Genomic DNA, 24,858 nt, shown 5'->3' with positions numbered 1-24,858 from the left:
CTCACCTTCTGGATACCCCCTATCTTGACAACTGCCATTTGGACCTTTTATAGGGAACAAGTGTTGACCAGTTAAACTATGTGATCTAAAAACATTATGAAGACTCCCTCCCTTTGGATGTTTCACACTGACTAGCACTTCCTGGGAGGCTTCTCCTGGAAAAGAAACTGCATTTGACTCTTCTGTGCTTTTAAGCTCTGTTTGGATAAGCAATACGCATCTCTCCTTACAATAGGACACAGACTTCTCAAAGAAGGCTTGTAATTTGGAATAAATAGAGGACATGTGCAGAATATTGAGGCAAATGAAAGACTGAATCGGAAATATTTCTACATCCCCTGACACTCCAGCTGTATCATAGATCTGAGTGAGAAGCACCATAATGGGTGAGTAACTACAAAACATCATTGCAACTACATTTCCATCATCGCAACTGACTTTCCCTGCTAATAACCAAGGGTTGTAATCTTACTGTCTTCTATTGTATGAAGATTCCTTACTATTTTTTTGCTTGAAAAATTACAGGATAATTCCTATATATTGGTATTTCATCAGGGGAATATATTCTACCTGAATATAGATGTGAATGGAACAGTATTTGAAGATGTGTTCTATACTTAAATCTGTTATCCTACTGGTCATTGGTACAAAAAAAAGCACAAAAGTACATAGCTGGCACTGGCAAGATCAGATACGATGATGATGATATGACATAAGGTGTGCTGATAGAAGTAAATGGAGTAGTTGGCCGGCTTCTGCTTATTTTCTATGTGCTCACTTCCTTTATGTGGAGTATATAAGTAATTTAAGTACAGTTAAAGGAGTTTTAGCTTTCGCTAACTAGGAGTGATGGTAACAGTACATATAGTGCTGTAGTAATAGGAACTCACACTTTGATCTCTGATAAGTGATCTTAGTAACTTCAGTTACAGTGGTGGTGTGCTGTTTTGATGGTTTCAAAGGTTTTTATCTACGTTTCTGTTCCAATATTTGTTTAACGATGGGGTACTAATGTGTTGTATCCTTTAAGGGATCTAGTCACCATAAAAGTGTCATCCAATCTACAGGCATTATATTATAGAGCAACAGGAGCTGAGCAGAATGATATCTATTTTTGTGAAAAAAGATTTGGTGTATCCTGTGATTTCATCATTTAATCCCAGCTCTTTCTGGAATTTTCGGTCCAGTGGTCCTATCAGTGACTGACAGCTTCTTTGCATAAGTCTGCATACAGAGATAGCTGTCCGTCACTGATAGGACCGCCCACTGAACCGAAAATCCCAGAAAGAGCTGGGATTAAATGATGAAATCACAGGATATACCAAATCTTTTCTCACAAAATTATATAACAATCTACTCAGCTCCTCCTGCTCTATAACATGGGACCTGCAGATTGGACGGCATTTTCATGGTGACAGGTTCCCTTTAAGACTATTAGGAGTGAGGTTTGAAGTTTAAGCTCCATTTCCCCTTTTTTCATGAAGTTGTATAATATTTACGCAGTTTCAGTAAGAAAATAATATGTTACAATTGGAAGGATGATGAGATGAGATGAACTTTGGCATTCAATCTTATTTTTTTCCCTTGAAAATCTTGAAGACACAGTTAGTTTTGGAATCGAGAGCCCAAATAATTTTTCTTTTATTCCTTTTTGCATCCTGTGGATTATATGGTATTTTTTTTCGAAAAAGGCCTTTTTCTCCTTTTTTATTTTTAAATCAATACATAGAAAGGAGGAGTAAGTAGAGTAAGGAGCCCTTTTGTAGTAAATGCAGCACCAAATAACCATAAAGTTATTGACAGTCCCATAGATTGGTTATAAATCTATTATTAATCATTATTGTTGGCAATCACATTTATGTACTTTTTCTATTAGCATTCAACATAGCTTGTGTTCTCTTTTTTTAAAAAAAATATTATTATATTTACAGACTTAGCACCAGATTCATCAGGAATAGAAACTTGCCGATACTGATGAAGGGGCTTTTTGAAGGGTGAAGCGTGAAACAATATAAATGTTAATTTGTGAGTTGAAGATTGTTTATTACATTATCCATCAACTCAAATCAGGTTGTCAGAAAATACAAACATAATACAGAAGTGGCTTTCTATTCTATTATATTATACTTGGACAACTCCTTGTCATATCAAACACTTGGCCCCAATAAAATAAAATATGCCTATACTCACCTCCCGTGCTGGTGCCATTTACGGGATGTTGGTAATCGCTCTCCCCAGGGCTCTTGTGCGGTGTTGTGACACGTGACCTCGGTGCCTAATCAGCTCTGTCGTCATTGTCCCTGCCGAATTGAACATTAATAGAAAGTCAGAGATTAGCTGCAGCCTGGCGCCAGCACGGGAGATGAGTATAGGCTTTTTTATTTTATCAGGGCCAGACATGGGGTTGTCGTCGTAGTGGACAATCCCTTAAATTTATAAAGTGGGCACATTAGCATAATTAGTTCTAAACTAGGGATACACACTGTGGTGGCTTCATTTAGATTCAGGGGGCACAGTGGTGGCTTCATTTGTATTAGGTCAAGGACACAGAAAGTAATGTTGTATACATTGGGACCAGTGACACAACTTGAAGCAAATGAAAAATCTCCAACAGGGCCCCCATTTACTGCAGGTTTTTAATAGTGATGGTCTTTTTGTATGGGCCAAGGGGACCTTATGGGCATCCTTAGCTCCAGGCCCAGGTGTGATTGCAACTCCTACGCCTATCAAAGTTAAGTCCCTGCATAGAGCAGTGACAGGTAAAATATTTATGAAGTGGAACAGTGAGGCTGGTTTCACACTTGCGTTTTTTTGCGCTGTATTTTAGTGCTAAAAAACGCATGCGTTTTTTCCCCTATATTTTGCATGGGATGCGCTTATGTGCGCATACACATGCGTTTGTATGCGTTTTTACGCACATGCGTTATTTTGTGGTGTGCGCTCGGTTCGCACAAAATGCATCCTGTTGCATTTTTTGGGCGTCCGACTTGCCTCAAAAAAACGCATGCGCGCGCAATGCGTTTTTTTTTACAGCAAGACACCCATAAGTCTATGGGTGCGCATATGTGCGCATTGGCATGCTCATGTATGCGTTTTTTTGCGCATGTGTTTTTTTGTTGACCATTGGTTAGACAATGGAAATTAGGGGTTTGGAATAGAGTTAGGGTTAGTTAAGGGGGTTTAGGGTTAGGGTTTGGGTTAGGGTTAGTATGGTTTGGTTAAGGGTTAGGGTTTAGGGTTAGTTAGGATTTAGGGTTAGGGTTAGGGTTTGGGTTAGGGTTAATATGGTTTGGTTAAGGGTTAGGGTCAGGGTTAGGGTTAGGGTATGGTTTGGTTAAGGGTTAGGGTTAGGGTATGGTTTGGTTAAGGGTTAGGGTTAGTAAAGTCATGGTTTGGGTTAGTGTGAGGGGCCAACTAATGTTGGAAAAAAATGCAAACGCTGTAAAAACGCACTAAAAATGCATACAAACGCATAAAAACGCTGCGTTTTTTTCATGCATGCTCATAAAAATGCTTGAAAAAAGCGCAGCATTTGTATGCGCTTGTATGCGTTTTTTCCATGCGTTTTTTGCGGGAAAAACGCGCTGCAAAACAAAGCAAGTGTGAAAGTAGCCTAACTTCAATTATATTCAGAGGACACGGTGGTCACTTATTTATTGAGGGACGGATTTGAACTGAAATTCACACAAGCCCATGCTTTTCCCGCCCTTGAGCACCAGATGTGGCTATCTATTACTAATATTACCCTGCCTGGAGGAAATCAAGATTTACTATAAGACTAATATTTCTAATAATACCAATAATTTATCTATTTAAGATTAAATAATTATAATATCAAAATAATATTACTGCAATATGACAGACAAAAATCAACAAACCATAACCAAATATTACCAACATATACAATATTTAGAATACCACCATACTGATCGTTAAAGGGGTTGAGGTTAAAGGCTATGTAACTTCAGACTTTTGAATCCCCATAGGGCACACTGTGAGGATTCTCCGGTCTCGGCATTGGGAGTGGGCCATCATTCTGATTAATTGTACTCAGCTTTGCTAATTTCACTTGCATTGAGCGGTCCGTGCTGTCTAGTTAGCACTTGACCGTAAGTATGCAAATTGCATACTTGCAGTAACATGATCATGGGGGTAACTACAATTGGTGCGAGAGTTGCAATTGCACTCGGGCCCTACAGCCTAGGGGGCCCCAAAAGTACCTTTCGCCTATATGAAAAAAAACTACTATTAAAGACTTACAATAGTTGGGGGCTTTTGCTTTGGGGCCAGTGCTGTTCAAGTTACGCTACTGCACATGATCACTAACTCCCAGCACCGGCACTGGAGAATCCTCCCAGCGTGCAATTCTGTGAGGATTCAGAAGTCCTCAGTCACATAGAGTCACGACGGACTTTAAACTTCAAACTTGGACAACTATGTTAACTGAAAACACTGTACTAAGACTGATATTACCACCATACAGTGACCATATAATGGTAATATTGGGTCGCCCTCCCAGGGCTGTGGGGTACTCGGTACCGGGCCAGTCTCTCAGATGGGAATGTCACAGCAGCGGTGACCCGGTCCATGGCCCTGGGCGCACAAAGTAAAAGGGGAATCGAATGGTGAAATGTAGTTGAAATGAATAGTTCGTGACGCCACCTGTGGTGTTCGGCAAGGGAGGTGTTAAGGCGACGCTGCATGCAGATCCTCTGGGACTGATGATATGGCGCAGCAAAGATGTTATAGCTCCCCACAGGTGGAGCTGTAGTCCCAGGGCAGTGTAGATCTAGAGGTCAAGGGAAAACGTAGGTGAGGCAATGTCGAGCACCAAGATGTAGCAGTGCCGGGTGTGTTGGCGCAGGAATAAGTGGAGGACACCAGAGCATGTAGTTCCAAAGCTTTACTCACAGTCTGTTGTGCAAACAGGTGCCTGCCTCCGTGCCGTGTCCTCCGGGTCAGGGACTCAGTCAACCTCCAGGCCAGATGGAATACTCCTTTCCAACACTCCGCCAACATGTGCCTTTCTGAACGTCTCCTCTTATAGCGCCTTTAGATGAAGTACTCCTAGTACTGAGTTACACTGGAGTTCCTCCTGTCTGATGTTCCTATGAACTCTACTTGTACGGCAGACAGCTGTAGCCTGCTTCGGGGACTCCTGGCTACTAAGTCCTGGCTCACTATCCAGTTGCTGTTGTGCCCCCATGTCTTGTGTGGGAATAAAGTGGTCACTACTTCTATTCCTCTGGTGTCTGCTGCAGGACCATTAGTATCCATACAACCTCGGGGACCGGGCCCTGGCCTTGCGATTAGAACTTCTAGGAAGGGTTCTCTTCTAACCCACGTCCTCTGTTCTCTCTTACTCCTCACGTTCCGTACTAATCCTTGCTTTCTATGGAGAATCAGGCTTCAGTCTATGTTGCTCTCTCTCTTCCTTTCCCGTGCCAGCAGTCCCAGGTCACTGGGATCTGCTACAGCACTTCCATCCATCTATCCCCCTCTCCGGGGATCTTCTTCTCTCCAGCTCTCTACCCACTCACTGCTGACTGACTGAATCCTTAAACTCTTCCCGCTCCTTGTAATGTAAACTAACTCCACCCACCTCCCAGCACATTTTGTGTTCCAAGCAGGGAGCCACCAATGGGTCCTTTGCTATACTCCAAGCAGGGAGCTGCCGAAGGTGCTTTGCTACACTACTTTGTGGTGTGGGGTGCAGGTGTTGGAGTGTGGTTGGGAGTTCCCACCTTACCTGGATGGTGGGATACTACACCACTGGAGGAGGTGCAGTATCTCTGTGGCGACTGAGCCTCAGGGGCGCCACAATATCAGTTTTACACCAGTGCTCTGCAGACCATATATGTGTGTATTGTGCAGGTTCTCACCAGTGACGTTCTTGCTGATTGTTTTGCTTTGATCATTTTCCCTTTTCGGTTGATGTTATGGAATACATGCTTGTGTAGGGTGGAGACGGCACACAGGGAAAAACAGTGGTGGTTGGGGACTGAGCACTGAGGGATGGCCGCCACCATGAGGTTGCAGAAAACTTTTTTGTCCACAAGCCTAAACGGTAACCTTTCCATGGTCTGGAAATGTGCCCTCTTAGTGTTTGGGCCTGGGAGTGGGTGGCTGAGTATTTTCAATTGTGCTCCAAGGCCTGGGGGACTGATGGCATAACGCTGTGCTGTAACAAGGAACAGGACATGGTTTCTGATGGTGCTTGCGAATGTTCAACGACAGGTGTAGGGCAGGAGGCATCCATGTCTTCATCATGGACAGGGGATTGGCAAGCATGTAGCACAGAGCAAAAGGCAGTGGTATCACTCACAGATACTAATTGTGAATTCAAGCTTTCATCTCTCTTAGTCGGGGCTTTGATGAGATGTGCCTGAGAATGCTGGTGGTGGACAGGATGGTTGTGGTCAGACCCCTGCTGATCTTGCTGTGGCACCGGTTGCAAATGACAATTTGATTATTGTCCGCCACACTTTTTTTAAAAAAAGTGCCAGACTATTGAACACCTAACCCTTGGCTTGGGAACTTGTCATATGTGGGTGCTTTGGGGAACAGTTGCCCACTTTCTGCCTCTGGCCACACCACAGCCTCTTCCTGCCTGTTGCAGTGCTGCAGTTCCCTCCCCTCTGTGCTGCTTGCCTCACTCTGCATAGCACCTTCCCAAGTGGGGTCAGTGACTTCATTGTCCACACCTTGTCTTCAACTTCCACACTTTGGTACTCCTGACTTGTTGACTTAACAACATCACTTGTAGGCAACTGTGTTTCATTATCATCTATCTCTTGAGACACTAATTGCAGTTCCACACCGTCAACTTCTGACACTGGCTGCTCAGATATTTAGGCATCACTACATACGATCTCTTCATGTGCCTCTTGAAACATGCAGGGAGAAAGGCCAGAATCAATAGATGGAAAAGTAAAGAGCTCCTCATAGTGTCAGAGTGTGGGATCACTTGTCTCCTGAGACTCACCATGGTGGAGAGGATAAGGGTGAGGATTGTGTGGTCCAGACTCTTGGTTAGACTGGACAGTGTGGAAGACAGGGTGGTGCTGGCAACACACTGGAATCATTATCTGCCATCCAAACAACCATTTGATCACACTGTTTTAGCTTCAAGAGTGGTGTCTAGCGCCTCCATGCAAAGTGGGACAGGAAGCTAGGTCTCATGGACAAGTGTGTTTGTTTTGCTCCCACAGCAGGCACAGTTTCTCTTGGCCCACGGCCTTGGCCTCTGCATGCACCATCAGCAGCACATATTCTCCGTCCCTTAAATGGGAAATTTAATTAATTAGGTATATATTTATATGCCAGCAAACTTTCCAATATTAATATGGAAAATAAAATATGTAGCCCTGAAAGGGATGTTTGTTTTTAAGTTGCAAAAGCAATAGATCTATACATGTGCTGCAATAGAAATAATAAACCTTGACTATATGCCTGTAATCCCAAACTATTCCTCCACTGAATACAGGTAACAGTGGTTTTACTAGTGAAAGGAATATATTTAGCCCTGAAAAGGACTTTTCTTTCAATGCTGCAGCAGCGGTAGACAATTACTGCAATAGTAATTTTAAACCCTGACTACATGGTTACTCTAAAATACGCTCTCCTCCTACAATATCTCTCCCTAAACTGCTTTCTGAGGACATTGTGCCAAGCATCGCGTCACTAGGTGATGTGCCTGGCGAATCACAGTAATGCTAGTAGCCAATATGGCTACGGCATTACTGTGTATGTAAGGCAATCCCGCATGTTTACTGGCTGTCTAACAGGCCACAAACATGCGGGACGGGGACTTGTGCATAGCACTTGAGCACCCGTGATACTTGATCGAGTAACGAGTGTAACTCGAGCATCCTGACGCTCGATCATGTATCGAACAGTGGCGAGCAGTATAACACAGTCCCTTAGTGTACTCACTAATTCTGTATAACACCATCCTTAGTTACATAGTTTCCTGTTTTATCATATATAACACCGTCCCTTATTACATACCATCCTCTCTAGTTATATATGGTGCCTTCCCTTATTATATAGTTTCCTTTGCTGTTATTTACAGTGCTTTCTCTTACATAGTGTATTCTTGTTAATTTTGTTATTCACAGCACCCTCTTTTATTACATAGTCCCCTCTCAATTTAGATATAAAATGACTGCTGATGGAGGAGTGGTGACCAGATAGGAAGCTTTCCCATGCTCCATCAGCCATCATTACATTATACAGCTAACAAGACAGGACGGTATGTAATAAAAAACAGGGCTCTATATAACCCAATATGTAAGGGACGGTACTGTACATAACAAAAGAGGGCATTGTATAAGGAACAGCAATATACATAATATAGGAGACTATGTAATATATACAGTTGTGGCCAAAAGTATTGACACCCCTGCAATTCTGTCAGATAATACTCAGTTTCTTCCTGAAATTGATTGTAAACGCAAATTCTTTGGTATTATCTTCATTTAATTTGTTTTAAATGAAAAAACACAAAAGAGAATGAAGCAAAAAACAAAACATTGATCATTTCACACAAAACTCCAAAAATGGGCCAGACAAAAGGATTGGCACCCTCAGCCTAATACTTGGTTGCACAACCTTTAGCCAAAATAACTGCGACCAACCGCTTCCGGTAACCATCAATGAGTTTCTTACAATGCTCTGCTGGAATTGTAGACCATTCTTCTTTGGCAAACTGCTCCAGGTCCCTGATATTTGAAGGGTGCCTTCTCCAAACTGCCATTTTTAGATCTCTCCACAGGTGTTCTATGGGATTCAGGTCTGGACTCATTGCTAGCCACCTTAGAAGTCTCCAGTGCTTTCTCTCAAACCATTTTCTAGCGCTTTTTGAAGTGTGTTTTGGGTCATTGGCCTGCTGGAAGACCCATGACCTCTGAGGGAGACCCAGCTTTCTCACACTGGGCCCTACATTAAGCTGCAAAATTTGTTGGTAGTCTTCTGACTTCATAATGCCATGCACATGGTCAAGCAGTCCAGTGTCAGAGGCAGCAAAGCAACCCCAAAACATCAGGGAACCTCCACCATGTTTGACTGTAGGGACTGTGTTCTTTTCTTTGAATGCCTCTTTTTTTCTCCTGTAAACTCTATGTTGATGCCTTTGCACAAAAAGCTCTACTTTTGTCTCATCTGACCAGAGAACATTCTTCCAAAACGTTTTTAGGCTTTTTAGGTAAGTTTTGGCAAACTCCAGCCTGGCTTTTTCATGTCTCGGGGTAAGAAGTGGGGTCTTCCTGGGTCTCCTACCATACAGTCCCTTTTCATTCAGACGCCGACGGATAGTACGGGTTGACACTGTTGTACCCTCGGACTGCAGGGCAGCTTGAACTTGTTTGGATGTTAGTCGAGGTTCTTTATCCAACATCCACACAATCTTGTGTTGAAATCTCTTGTCAATTTTTCTTTTCCGTCCACATCTAGGGAGGTTAGCCACAGTGCCATGGGCTTTAAACTTCTTGATGACACTGCGCACGGTAGACACAGGAACATTTAGGTCTTTGGAGATGGACTTGTAGCCTTGAGATTGCTCATGCTTCCTCATAATTTGGTTTCTCAATTCCTCAGACAGTTCTTTGGTCTTCTTTCTTTTCTCCATGCTCAATGTGGGTACACACAAGGACACAGGACAGCGGTTGAGTCAACTTTAATCCATGTCAACTGGCTGCAAGTGTGATTTAGTTATTGCCAACACCTGTTAGGTGCCACAGGTAAGTTACAGGTGCTGTTAATTACACAAATTAGAGAAGCATCACATGATTTATCGAACAGTGCCAATACTTTTGTCCACCCTCTTTTTTATGTTTGGTATGGAATTATATCCAATTTGACTTTAGTACAATTCTTTTTGTGTTTTTACATTTAAGACAAATTAAATGAAGAGAAAAATGCCAAAGAATTTGTGTTTGCAATCATTTTCAGGAAGAAACTGAGTATTGTCTGACAGAATTGCAGGGGTGTCAATACTTTTGGCCACAACTGTATACATGTATGTGTGTGTGGCTATATATATATACTGCTCAAAAAAATAAAGGGAACACTTAAGCAGTATATATATGTAGCTTTGTCGCCATAAAAGGAAGGGGGCCCAGACACCTTTCTTGCACAGCGGCGCCAAGCTGTCAGTGTTCGCCCCTGGGGGTATAGTATGTACCGCAGAAGTGAGTAACTATAGACTTTGGGGCAGCAAATAAGTCATTGCTTGGAGACATCTTTATGAATTACATATTCAGAAAATCAGTAGGAGAAAATGAGTATTGCAGTCTCTGTATGATTTGTATGTTTGTAAGGAAGTGAAATGTGATGTTTTCTTGTTTCCTTCCTCAGAGTTGTCCCTCCTATGTTACTATGTATATATTACTGTATTATAATGTTTCTGATTAACGCCTGTGGCACTGCTACATAGAAATATGTATTATAGTCAGTCTTTAATGGTATTGCCACATGTACATGTTACCATTGTGAATTGTATAATATTATGTGTCTGTTGTGTATGTATAGTTAGGGTAAACTAGTGCATCCTTCTTGGGACATGCGAAGAGGGCACATAGTACATAGTTCCCCCATAGACCGGGTAGATGTAAATATGTTGTGGGCCACTAGATGGGAGCATACTAGTGGGGCCTGATAGGATGCTCATAGAGGGTTAAATGGCATCTTATCACCTGGGCCAATGCTTATAGGGCAGAAGTTGGCTGGACTAAGGAGATGAAGGAAGTTGGAGCTTCGACGCAATCGGTACAGACGGGCCGGATGCTTCACCAGGGGCCACCAAATGTAGTGACTGATGAATTTGTGTCTGGGGCGAAACAGGCTGAAGGAAATGTCATTATAGCGAGGTCAGGCCAGGAAGGAACTGGGAAGCAGTCTAAAGGGTACTTCACACATAGCGAGATCGTTAGAGAGATCACTGAAACGTCACAGGTTTTGTGACTCAACAGCAACCTCGCCAGCGATCTCGCTACTTGTGACACATAGCAGCGACCACCCCCCGCTGCGATATCACTGATCGTGCTCGAATGTCCTTGGCCATTTTTTGATCATTGGTGTCCCACTTGCCAGCATGCATCGCTGTGTTTATTGCCATAACAACGACGAGCGACCTCGTTGGCGACTCAGAACTCAGGGACGCAGACGTGATTTTGCTTTGTCTTTTCAATGACCCCTCAGCTCCAATTGGTGGTCCCAAATTAGGATCTTTGTAGCGTTTCCTTTTATAGGTCAGCTATCAATTATATGCAATCATAACATTTAACATGTACAGTTATAATAATCGCATGTCCCCGTGTCAGTGACTGTGGATCCACAAATAAATAGCGCACTAGCGACTTAGACAGGGACGCTGAAGCAAACCGCGTAGTGATAGCGTAGTAGTGGCCACCAATCAGAGCAGAGGGGAGTAGAAAAGGCAACGCTGAAGCACGCCTATGGAGGTCTGAGTCGTCAGAATAGCTGCTGTGTGACAAGGTTCCAACGACCGCCGAGGTCATTATACGGATCGCTTTATCGTTGCTGCATCGTTCAGTAGATCTGTTTGTTTAACAGCTTACTAGCGACCATGTATCGACGTACCAGTGATCCTTACCAGGTCGCATCATTGTCGGGATCGCTAGAACGTCGCTATGTGTAACGAGACCCTAAGACGGTCCGGTCGGAGTGTGTACTGCACAGAAATGACAGCGAGCAAGGGAAAGATGAGGAAGCAAGCAAATGTTATGATGTACCAATTGTGAATGTAACATCTAAGTAAAGAAAGTGTTAAAGTTGTCTCGGACTGTGTCTCCATTGATGGGGGTCTCCTAGAAGAGAGACCGTTATGGCCTGGGAAGTGAAGCTGAATCTGGAGATGCAGGTAGGCCGAGGAGAAGAGTATTGTTTCATGGAGGGAAAGGACTGGACACAGCTGCTACAGTAATACAGGTCACGACTACAGTCATGACCCTCCCTTAAATGATCATGAATGATTAGTAGAAAAAAGAAATTAACGTTTCAAAGTAGACCGTGCTGCTGTATAAATGAAGCAGTTTCAGAGTGGAATAGAAACTTCCTACTGTTTATATTTACGCCATTCGTGCTTGCGCCAAGCTGTTTGAATTGATTGTGCAACGTAGTTTGTTTTTGAAAAAGAACTAAACATGTAACAATAAAAACTACAAAATTGCTATTCCACTCTGAAACTGCTTGCTTCCTACAGCACCTCAGTCTACTCTGAAACGTCAATCTCCTTTTTATACAAATCGATATGTGAAAGAAAGTCACCTTAATTTGCCGATGGGACTTCAGGAGCTGGGCTTTTGGAGATGTAACAATCATAACCCTTTCAGGTGAGCAACTTCATAACTCCCTTTTCATCTTGTTGGCAGTGGATTATTCAGGATACTCTCCAAGCGTTTGACAACAGAGCTTCTTTATTCAGGAACAAACAGGAACAATATATGATAAGCTTAATAGATCAGGAATAAATCATTTGTGTGTCTCTATCTGTGCTGCATCTGCAGCAGGCTGCTTCATCTTCCATACACAGACACAGGAAAATAGGAAATACAGTCACATGCTCTCCCTGTGTGAGCCTCTGGGAGTTTTTTTTTTGTTCTAACTAACAACATACAAATCTAGCAACTGAGCACTCAGACAGGAATCATAGAATCGTAGAGTTGGAAGGGACCTCCTGGGCCATCCGGTCCAACCCCCTGCTCAAAGCAGGATTCGCTAAATCATCCCAGTCAGATGTCTGTCCAGCCTCTGTTTGAAGACTTCGATTGAAGGAGAACTCACCACTTCTCGTGGCAGCCTGTTCCATTCATTGATCACTCTAACTGTCAAAAAGTTTTTTCTAATATCTAATCTGTGTCTCCTCCCATTCAGTTTCATCCCATTGCTTCTAGTCTTTCCTTGTGCAAATGAGAATAAAGCTGATCCTTCTACAATGTGACAGCCCTTGAGATATTTGTAGATGGCTATTAAGTCTCCTCTCAGTCTTCTCTTTTGCAAACTAAACATTCCCAAATCCTGCAACCTTTCCTCATAAGACAGGGTTTGCAGACCGGTCACCATTCTGGTCGCTCTTTTCTGAACTTGCTCCAGTTTGTTGATGTCTTTTTTAAAATGTGGCGCCCAAAACTGGACACAATATTCCAGATGAGGTCTGACCAAAGAGGAGTAGAGGGAAATAATGACTTCACGTGATCTAGACAATATGCTTCTGTTAATACATCCTAGAATTGGAGTTCCTAGGAATGGAGTTGTTGCACCAAAAATATTCCAACACATCTGTACATTTCAAAATCACCCTATGTGTGTTTGTCTCCTCCCCTCTCCTTTTTATTCTTGATCATGAATGATAACATTGTTGCTTGTGAAAAAACTTCTCCCAATATACCCCTAATAATAATAAGTATATAATAGGTGTTATTATGCACGGTACAAATTTTTGTGGCAAGTATAAAAAATAGGTCTACAAAACATTGGTTGAGAACCCACTCAGATCTGTGTTTTGTGGTGCACTTCTAAGTACACATACATGCAGTTTTGCTCAAAATTTTTACATACTCTTGCAGAATTTTTTCTTTCTTAGCCTTTTTTTTCAGAGAATATGAATGATAACACCAAAACTATTTCTCCACTCATGGTTAGTGCTGGAGTGAAACCATTTATTGTCAAACTACTGTGTTTTCTCTTTTTAAATCATAATGACAACCCAATACATCCAAATTACCTTGATCAAAAGTTCACATATCCTGTTGATTTTGACCTGATAACATTCACAGAAGTTGACACAAATGGGTTTGAATGGCTACTAAAGGTAACATCCTCACCTGTGACCTGTTAGCTTTTTCGCACACACTGATTACAAGCAGAGTGAGTTTGTGGGATCTAGACAGACTCTTGCATCCTTCATCCAGCCACTGATGTTTCTGGATTGTAAGTCATGGGGAAAGCATAAAAATTGTCAACAGATCTATGGGAAAAGGTACTTAAACTGTATAAAACAGGAAAGGGATACAAATAGATATCCAAGGAATTAAAAATGCCAGCCAGCAGCGTTCAAACTGTGGAAATGCAAATGGAAATCAGGGGCTCTGTAAAAACAAAACCATGGTCAGGTAGACCAACAAAAATGTCATCCACAACTGCCAGGAAAATTGTTTGGATGCAAAGAAAAGCCCACAAATAACATCAGCTGAAGTACTGGACTCTGAAAACCAGCAGTGTGGCTATTTCAAGTGCAGAATAAGGAGGCACTTGAAGAAAAATGGGCTGCATGGTCAAGTCACCAGAAGAAAGCCATTACTGCGCAAATGCCACAAAATATGTCACCTACAATACCCAAAACAGCACAGAGAAAAGCTTCAACACTTCTGGAACAAGGTAATTTGGAATGATGAGACCACAATTGACCTTTTTGGCCACAACCATAAATGTTACATTTGGAGAGAGGTCAACAAGTCCTATGATGAAAAAAACACCATTCCTACTGTAAAGCACGGAGGAGGGTTGCTGATGTTTTTGGGATGTGTGAGCTACAGAGAAACAGGAAATTTGGTCAAAGTTGAAGGAAAGATGAATGCAGCACATTATCGGCAAATACTGGAGGAAAATTTGCAATCCTCGGCCCGGAAGCTGCGCATGGGACGTATTTCCAACATGACAACGATCCAAAACACAAGGACATGTCGACCTGTCATTGGCTACAGCAGAACAAAGTGAAGGTTCTGGAGTGGCCATCTCAGTCTCCTGGCCTGAATATCATTGAGCCACTCAGGGGAGATCTCAAGCGCGCACTTCATGCTAGACAGCCCAGGAATTTACAGGAACTGTAGGCTTTTTGCCAAGAAGAGTGGGCAGCTTCACCATCTGAGAAAATAAAGAACCTCATCCACAACTAATACAAAAGACTTCAAGCTGTCATTGATGTTAGAGGGGGCAATACACGATATTAAGGAATGGAGTATGTGATCTTTTGATCATGATCATTTGGATGTTTTGGGTTGACATTATGATTTAAAAAGAGAGAACACAGTAGTTTGACAATAAATGGCTTCACCTAACCACTAACCCTGAGTGGAGAAAAAATGTTGGTGATATCATTCATATTCTCTGAAAAAAGGCCAAGAAAGCAAAAATTCTGCCAGATTATGTAAACTTTTGAGCCCAACTGTGTAATGTCACTCCTATTATGGATATTGTGCTGTATTAACATTTATAGTTTCGTCCTTTATTACATACAGTGTCTTCTCTTATTATTTATAGCGTTGTCCTTTATTATATACGGTGTCCTCCCTTATTATTTATAGCGCTTTCCTTTATTATGTACAGTGTCCTCCCTTATTATTTATAGCATCATCCTTTATTACATTTGGTGTTCTCTTTAAATATTCTATACAGTATTTTTCTTTTTTATTATATACTAGCTGACTAGCCCGGTGTTGCCCGGGCATAGTAACTAACTATGGTTAGTTATAACAAATTATAATGATTACATCTATATATATAAAGCTGAGTGTAGAGCCCCACCCACTCCGCATAGCCACATTCACTATAATATCCCACATCATCCCGTCAGCCAGAGCTACTGGACTACTACCCCTAATATCCCACATAGTCCCGTCAGCCACAGCCACCAGACTACTATCTCTAATATCCCATATCGACCCATCAGCCAGAGCCACCAGTCTACTGCCCCTAATATCTCACATCATCCCATCAGCCAGAGCTACCGGACAACTACCACTAATATCCCACATCATCCCATCACAGCCACTGGACTACTACCACTAATATCCCACATCATCCTTTCAGAGCCACCGGACTACTACCCCTAATATCCCACATCATTCCATCAGAGCCACCGGACTACTACCCCTAATATCCCAAATCATCCCGTCAGCCAAAGTCACCGGACTACTACCCATAATATCCCACATCATCCCGTCAGCCAGAGCCACTGGATTACTAACCCTAATATCCCACGTCATCCCATCAGCCAGAGCCACAGGACTACTACCCCTAATATCCCACATCATCCCATCAGCCAGAGCCACCGGACTACTACCCCTAATATCCCACATCATCCCGTCAGCCTGGGTTCAGAACAAGAGCTCTGAGTGGAACGGTCCTAACTTCCATACTGGGGATCCCTTTAAGAGAGGCCTGGCGTCAGAATCAGAGTGCTGAGTGGATTTGCCCTGACTTGCATACCAATGATCCCTTTAATAGAAGCCTGGGGTCACAATCAGAGCGCTGAGGTATTTACCCTAACTTCCATACTGTAGATCTCTTTAAGTGAGGCCTGGGGTCAGTACCAAAGCGCAGAGTGTATTTGCCCTCACTTCCATACTGGGGATTCCTTTAAGAGTGGTTGGGGTCAGAAGCAGAGCGCTGAGGGATTTGCCCTAACTTGCATACAGGAGATCCCTTTAAGAGAGCCTGGGGTCAGTACCAGAGCATTTGGAGGCAATTGTCCTGACTTCCATACCGGGGATCCCTATATGTGAGCCTGGGGTCAGAACCAAAGCGCTGGATAGATTTGCCCTCACTTCCGTACCGAGTATCCCTTTAAGAGGGGCCTGTGCTCAGAACCAGAGTGCTTAGTGGAATTGTTCTAACTTCCATACAAATGATCCCTTTAAGAGACCCTTGGGTCAGAATCTCAGAGCTGAGTGGAATGGTCCTAACTTCCATACCGGGGATCCCTTTAAGAGAGGCCTGGGGTCAGAACCAGAGCGCTTAGTGGAATTGCCCTAACTTCTATACCAATGATCCCTTTAAGAGACCCTGGGGTCAGAACCACAGCGTTGAGTGGAACAGTCTGAACTTCCATACCGGGGATCCCTTTAAGAGAGGCCTGGGGTCAAAACCAAGGTGCTGGATGGATTTGCCCTGACTTCCATACCAATGATCCCTTTAATAGAAGCTTGGGGTCAGAATCAGAGCGCAGAGTGGATTTGCCCTAACTTCCAAACCGGAGATCCCTTTAAGAGGGAAGATGTGCCTATGGGATGGAGGATGTGTGATGGGTATATGGGCACAGGAGGGGTTTGATTCATTTCTGTCATGTGCTCTCTGCTCCTTTCTGGGGGGCAGACAATGGCTGGGAGCTTATGTTCCCAAGGATGCTAGATTTCTCCCACCCTGTCAGTGTCTGCTGAGGTGTTGTGGAGTGGGAAAACTGTTGCTCCTAGCAACCAATCACAGCTCAACTTCTTTTAAACAGCTCTGGTGAAATGAAAGATGCTTCATGATTGTTTGGTGATACACACATACGTTCAATTTTATATATACAGTACTGCTAAAAAAATAAAGGGAACACTTAAACAACAGAATATAACTCCAAGTAAATGAAACTTCTGTGAAATCCAACTTTCCACTTAGGAAGCAACACTGATTGACAATCAATTTCACATTCTGTGGTGCAAATGGATTAGACAGATGGAAATTATTGCCAATTATCAACACACCCTCAATAAAGGAGTGGTTCTGCAGATGGGACTGCAGACCACATCTCAGTACCAATGCTTTCTGGCTGATATTTTGGTCACATTTGAAGGTTGGTTGTGCTTTCACACTCGTTATAGCATGAGATGGATTCTACAACCCACACAAGTGGCTTAGGTAGTGCAGCTCATCCAGGATGGCACATCAATGCGAGCTGTGGCAAGAAGGTTTGCTGTGTCTGTCAACGTAGTGTCCAAAGGCTGGAGGCGCTACCAGGAGACAGGCCAGTACACCAGGAGACATGAAAGGGGCCATAGGAGGGCAACAACCCAGCAGCAGGACCGCTACCTCCTCCTTTATGCAAAGAGGAACGGGAGGAGCACTGCCAGAGCCCTGCAAAATAACCTCCAGCAGGCCACAAATGTGCATGTGTCTGCACAAACGGTTAGAAACCGACTCCATGAGGATGGTCTGAGTGCCCGACAACCACAGATGAGGGTTGTGTTCACAGCCCAACACTGTGCAGGATGCTTGGCATTTGCCACAGAACTCCATGATTGGCAAATTCACCACTGGCGCCCTGTGCTCTTCATAGATGAAAGCAGGTTCACACTGAGCACATGTGACAGACGTGACAGAGTCTGGAGATGCCGTGGAGAGCGATCTGCTGCCTGCAACATCCTTCAGCATGACCGGTTTGGCAGTGGGTCAGTAATGGTGTGGGGTGGCATTTCTTATGGAGGGCCGCACAGCCTTCCATGTGCTCGCCAGAGGTAGCCTGACTGCCATTAGGTACCGAGATGAGATCCTCAGACCCCTTGTGAGGCCATATGCTGGTATGGTTGGCCCTGGGTTCCTCCTAATGCAGGACAATGCCAGACCTCATGTGACTGGAGTATGCCAGCAGTTCCTGCAAAATGAAGGCATCGAAGCTATGGACTGGCCTGCCTGTTCCCCAGACCTGAATCCGATTGAGCACATCTGGGAGATCATGTCTTGCTCCATCCACCAACGTAACATTGCACCACAGACTGTCCAGGAGTTGGTGGATGTTTTAGTCCAGGTCTGGGAAGAGATCCCTCAGGAGACCAACCGCTGCCTCATCAGGAGCATGCCCAGGCGTTGTACAGTAGGGAGGTCATACAGGCACGTGGAGGCCACACACAATACTGAGAATCTTTTCCTTGTCATGAGGCATTTCCACTGACATTGGATCAGCCTGTAATTTGATTTTCCACTTTGATTTTGAGTATCATTCCAAATCCAGACCTCCATGGGATATTCATTTTGATTTACATTGATAATTGTCATGTTTTATCGTTCAGATCATATTCCACTATGCAATGAATAAAAATTTGCAACTGAAATATTTCATTCAGTGATATCTAGGATGTGGTATTTTAGTGTTCCCTTTATTTTTTTGAGCAGTGTATATAGATAGTCTCCTCCCTTAGTATAATATACTGTATAGTGACTGATATGTCTGTGCTTTTGTATATAGTTTGCATTGCAATGAATGGGGCATATTTGCTATTTGTGAGTAAAATGACATAGGTTGGGTGGTGCATGCACGACACACACTTGCCCCTGACGAAGCCACCTTGTGTGTGGCGACACGCGTTGGCATTCTATGCCCTGGACCTCCTTGGCACCTCCATATAGTCCTTGGTATCTCCTTTGGCCATGCTCAATAGATGTCATTGCATCTTTCCCCACTTGGATCATCTTTTTAGTGTGGTAGCTATTTTGCTCTGCAGCTTAACCCTTTGCTTTGTCTTATAGCTCCTAAATCTTGTCCGTGGGGCAGTATTTTCTACTCTGATGCACATTACTGTATGGCTAATTTTCAGCCTTTTCTGTAAATGGGCATTTAATATTATTTCTTTACCCCATTGGTGATACTAGAATTTGTGCAAACGGTCAACATTGGTCTTACCATTATTATACTGCCTTTTCATATGGTGTATAGGTTTTTGTAGGTGCTTTCATCATACTGTCTTAACACATGGAGTTTAGTTTTTTGCAGGTGCCAAAAAACTGACAATAGTATATACACATTGTGATTTGTATTTATTGTAATACTTGAACTTAGGTCTGTAGGGTAAAAACCCATGTTTTCCTTTGGACATTGGTTTTAAATAATTTTAATGTGTATGTTTTTTTTGCGTGTGTTGCTAATAAATATTTATACCTTTTTTGAAATATACAGTACATCTGATCTTTTATGGCTTAGCATGCCTTTTTTTTTCTTTTGTTGATCGTGGTGCATGCATGAGCAATAGATAAGGGATACAATTTTAGCAGCACATTACTTGCATCAGTTTATTTTATCTTCTTGATTATGTCCAGTTGTCCTTCTCCAAAGTCTTCTATTATAGTTATATGTTAAATCACCATGAAAGCTCATATTACATGATAGTTGGAAATATAAGGCTACTTTCACACTAGCGTCGTGCGACGGACGTCGCCCTGCGTCGGGGCGACGTACCATCGCACGTTGTGAAAGTTTTGCCCAACGGGGGTAACGGAAGCAGTTTTTCAACGCATCCGCTGCCCCATTGTAATGTCCGGGGAGGAGGGGGCGGAGTTTCGGCCGCACATGCTCGGTCGAAAATGGCGGACACAACGCACAAAAAAAGTTACATGTAACGTTTTTGTGTGCGTCGCAGCCGCCAAAACACGACATATCTGTCGCATGATGGATGCGACGTGTGCCCATACGTCGCAATGCATCGCTAACACAAGTCTCTGGAGAAAAAAACGCATCCTTTGCAAGATGCGTTTTTTCTCCAAAACGACGCATTGCGACGTACGACGCACGACGCTAATGTGAAAGTAGCCTAAGCTGTGCCAGCAATTGCTTTCCTTTGAACATTTAAACAACCTGATACATTATATTGTCTGCAGCCCAATCTCTGAAAATCTCAGTAAATTTCTGGGTATACCCCTGGTTGGTCTGCAGTACAGAGAGGTAGAGGGAGATGACCGTGGAGACTGTCACAAGTCACTTTTCCAGTAATGCAAGCAGGGATCACTTATTAAAGAGATAGCTATGTTACTGTAAGTATATTACGTGTATTGAGGTAGCACCTCACTTCCTAATTACAGTCTCAATCTGGTCAGACAGATGTAACTATCCTTCATGTACAATACATCCCAGACCTGCAACACTACTAGTATCCAGACAGGCAGTGTGAGAGGCGTAATTAGGGATTCAACTCAGGAGTGGTGGGGAGGGTGACCTCTGAGTGGACTATGCGATTACGCACCATAATTATGGACATAGGGGAACTTCAGCAGATTACCTGGATGAAAATACTTCTCTATACGAAGACCAGCACTGATATTACCACTATACAGTGACATATAGTGAGAGATACCAGTCCTGTGAACCATACAAGTGATTATAGTACTGTTACATATACTGACTTATAGCTGACGTTCTTTCTGAGACTAACATGACAACTTCTCCAGCCGTGACTTGTCTACAGAGATTACAACAAAGACACATTTGACTTCCCACATTTCCTGCACTGTCCTTATCTATCCCCAACCTGCACAAACTCCTCATCCTACTGATACCCCAATACTGACCCGAAGCTGAAGCATGTTGCCCTAATACTGCACCTATTGTGTGGTACAAAAACTGGGGTCCTCTCAGTTCCCCGCAAAATAAAGTCCACCACTGTACCCCTTAAAAAGTAAAATGCCTCCTCTGTGCCCTCCAGAAGGTAAATTTACACCACAGAAAATATTAATACCCTGTGTAAGTGCCCTAGATAGTAGTGGCCACATTTTGTTCCTAGAAAGTAATACTGCCTCATACGCCTCTTTGATGGTCACAATACACTGAGTGCCCCTATGAACAATAATGCTATTTAAATTCCCTTAATATTCACTTAATATTTAATAAAGTACCCTGAGTACCTCCAACTACAGTAATAATGTCCGAAATATCTCATATACAGCTCCCCTATGCACAGAATAATGGGCTAAAAGCTTCCCTATACCCAGTATCGTGCGCCCACAGCCCTGCTATATCAGTATACTCGGCCCACTGCTCCCCTATAAACATTATGATGGTCTATAGGAGTTCTCACACTGTATAATGGGCCCACAGCACACCTATCACCTATACATAGTATGATGTTCTCACAGCTCAACTACAAAGTATGATGTCCTCATTGTTCCTTCAAAATACAATATAATGACCCCCACATTAGTCTTCGCAATGTATAATGGCCCCCACAGTAGCTCCCAAACTGTATAATGGCCCTCACATTAGTTCTCACACTATATACTGGCATTTACAGTAGCCCCATAAATGTATAATGGACCCCTCAGTAGTCCCAACACTGTATGATGGCCCTAACATTAGCCCCTACACTGTATGATGTCTCCCACACTTTATAACAGCCTTCACATTCAGCCCTAAACTGTGTAATGGTCTCCACATTAGCTCCCACACTATAAAATAGCCATTACACTGCATGATGGACCCTTTACTAGTCCACACACTTTGATGGCTCCCAACAGTAGCCCCCAAACTTTATAATGGCCCTCACAATAGTTACCACGTCTTATGAGGACCCCAACACTGTTTGTGTCATGATCCTAGTGCAGATTTTGGACCTGCACGTCAGGGGTTAATGGTGTGGCCTCTCTTTGGATCAGGGAGGTCTTCTTATAGCCCTGAGAAGTTCCAAACTCTGTCAGTTATACTTTTGGCCTCGGCTGAGTAGTTTGACCCTTGTGTACTTGTGCCTGCTCTGTGTTTGATTCCCTGTTGCTGATCCGGTCCGTACTCCCTTCTTGGTTTGTGTCTAGTGATTCTGTACTGTTTTGCTGTCTGCTTGGTACTTGACCCCTGCTCCGCTCTGACTGCCCGCTTCGTCTGTCCCTCTTGTACCTCGTCCGCCCTCCACGGTTCTGACCCCTAACCTGCATCTGACTCCTCTTCTGACTTCTCTTGGTACTGTTGCTGCCCTCTCGGTCCCAACCTCGGCTTGGCTGACCATTTCCTGCCGCCACTCTCTGCTGTCTCCCCGGTGAGTGTCGCGGCGGACTCCGTCCCAGTCCCACCCCCTGCGGTTACGTGCCACAGGTCCTGTGACCCTGTGGGTACGCCCACTCCAGGTAGCCTGTGGGGTGCAACCCAGCCCCGCTCGTCTCAGGCTTACCTGGATCTGTGCTGTGTGCACATCACCGGTTAGTGCCTGTGACATTATAACTGACCGTGAACTGTTTTTTCCCTTTCTGCAGCATGGGCCCGATGCATACTCCGTCTGAACAGGTGAAGCATCTGACTCAGGCGCTGCAGAAGTTAAATTTGGAGCACCAAGCCCTGGCCCAGTCGCAACAGCAGGTTGCAGACACAGTTCAGGGGGCTCTATCCGCGGAGCTGCCACAGGTGGGGGCTAGAGATGTTACTTTAGTCCCTCCTGAACCCCCAGTTAAGTTGCCAGATACGTTCTCCTTTAACAAAAAAGAATTTAGAGTTTTCAAGGAGGGCTGTAAACTGTTTTTCTCCTTGAGACCCTGCTCCTCTGGGGATCAGAGACAGAGGGTGGGGGTGACTTTGTCTCTACTCAGGGGGGCCTCGCAAGCCTGGGCATTTTCTCTTTCCTCTTCCGCTCCCGCTATTTTTCAGAACTTTATTAATGTTGTGTTTTCTGACCTGATAGGTCACTTTGTTATAATTTATTTGGATGACATATTGGTGTATTTCCCGGACAGTCAGTCTCATTTACAACATCTATGGACAGTTCTCCAAAGACTCAGGGAGAACCAACTGCTTGTTAAATTGGAAAAATGTTCATTTTTTGTACAAGAACTGTCTTTTTTGGGTCTGATTGTGTCCTGTGAGGGGTTTCATATGGGTCCTAAGAAGGTGCAGGCGATCGCAGACTGGGTTCAGCCTCGAGATCTTAAGGGGCTTAAGCGCTTCTTAGGATTTGCTAACTATTACCGGAAATTCATTAAGGGTTTCTCACAAGATGTTAAACCACTCACTGATCTGACCCGCAAGGGAGCAGACGTAAAGAATTGGTCAGGGCTCGCCAATGAGTCCTTCTCCGCACTTAAGAAATGTTTTATGCCCACCCCGGTTTTTGTACAGCCAGACCTATCCAAACCTTTTGTTGTGGAAGTGGATGCTTCTGAGGTGGGACTGGGGGCAGTGTTGTGCCAGGGTCCGGCCACCCTTACTAACCTCAAACACTGTGCCTTCTTTTCCAAAAAGTTCTCTTCCACTGAGAGAAATTACAATGTAGGCAATAGAGAATGTCTTGCAGTCAAATTGACATTCGAAGAATGGAGGCACTTTTTGGAAGGGGCGGCTCACCCTATCACTGTAATCACGGATCATAAAAATTTGGCATACTAGAATCTGTTAAGAGAGTGACTCCTAGACAAGCCCGTTGGTGGTTTTTTTTCACGATTTCAGTTTTCTATTACTTTTCGGCCGGATTCCAAAAATGTTAAAGCGGATGCCCTGTCCAGAAGTTTTGACCCGGTTTCCCCCCCGAACTGCCGTCCTCCATTCTTCATCTTGGGGAGGTGGCGGCGGGGGTCTCTTCAGAGTTGGAATGGGAAATTGGGAGGGCTCAGTCTCTGGCCCCGGCTTCTAGGCCTAGGGATAAATTGTTTGTGCCAGAACTATTGCGGCCTAAACTCCCGCAGGAGTTTCACGAGTCCAGGCTGAGTGCTCATCCCAGTATCACGGCCACACGAGAGGCGATAGCCAGGGTTTTTTGGTTGCCTTCACTTGTTTCTGATGTCAAGAAATTTATATCGGCTTGTGGGGTTTATGCCCGTTCCAAAAGCACTCATAGCCGGCCGGCTGGGGAACTCATACCTTTACCGGTTCCTGACAGGCCATAGACTCACCTGTTCATGGACTTTATCACCAGTTTACCATCTTCCAGGGGCAATACCGTGATATGGCTGGTGGTGGACAGGTTTTCTAAGCAGGCCCATTTTGTTCCCTTGGCAGCATTGCCCTCAGCAGAGATGTTGTCTAGGCTGTTTGTGTAGCATGTGGTCTGCTTGCATGGGGTACCCCTGAATGTTGTGTCTGACAGAGGTGTGCAGTTTGTGGCCAAGTTTTGGAGGGCATTCTGTAAGAAACTGGACATTTTGTTATCTTTCTCATCGGTTTATCACCTGGAGAGTAATGGTCAGACAGAACACACTAATCAGTCCCTGGAGCAGATTCTTAGGTGTTTGACCTCCGTCAGACAGGATGACTGGTGTGACGCATTACCGTTGGCTGAATTTGCCTTTAACAATTGGGTGAATCAATCCACCAGCATGTCCCCATTTCTGATCAACTATGGGTTTAGTCCTCATTTTGGGGAATTTTCTCAAGTGGATCCCGGTTGTCCGGAGGAGGGA

General features: G+C 43.9%; 1 protein-coding gene across 1 annotated transcript in view; it reads left to right on the top strand.

The window, feature by feature from the left end:
- Positions 1-246: 246 nt before the first annotated feature.
- Positions 247-24,858, top strand: part of GPM6A (glycoprotein M6A) — a 546,705-nt gene continuing 522,093 nt past the window's right edge. Inside the window, exon 1 of the mRNA XM_073577617.1 lies at positions 247-386. Coding sequence (XP_073433718.1) covers positions 383-386 — 4 coding nt within the window. The 5' untranslated portion in view covers positions 247-382. The remainder of the gene's footprint in view (positions 387-24,858) is intronic.

The sequence above is a fragment of the Dendrobates tinctorius genome, unplaced genomic scaffold (assembly GCF_039654945.1).
Source record: "Dendrobates tinctorius isolate UK_male_01 unplaced genomic scaffold, ASM3965494v1 ptg000008l, whole genome shotgun sequence".
Classification (NCBI taxonomy): Eukaryota; Metazoa; Chordata; class Amphibia; order Anura; family Dendrobatidae; genus Dendrobates; species Dendrobates tinctorius.
The sequence above is the reverse complement of the archived record's forward strand: the minus strand, read 5'-3'. Positions and strand labels throughout refer to the sequence as shown.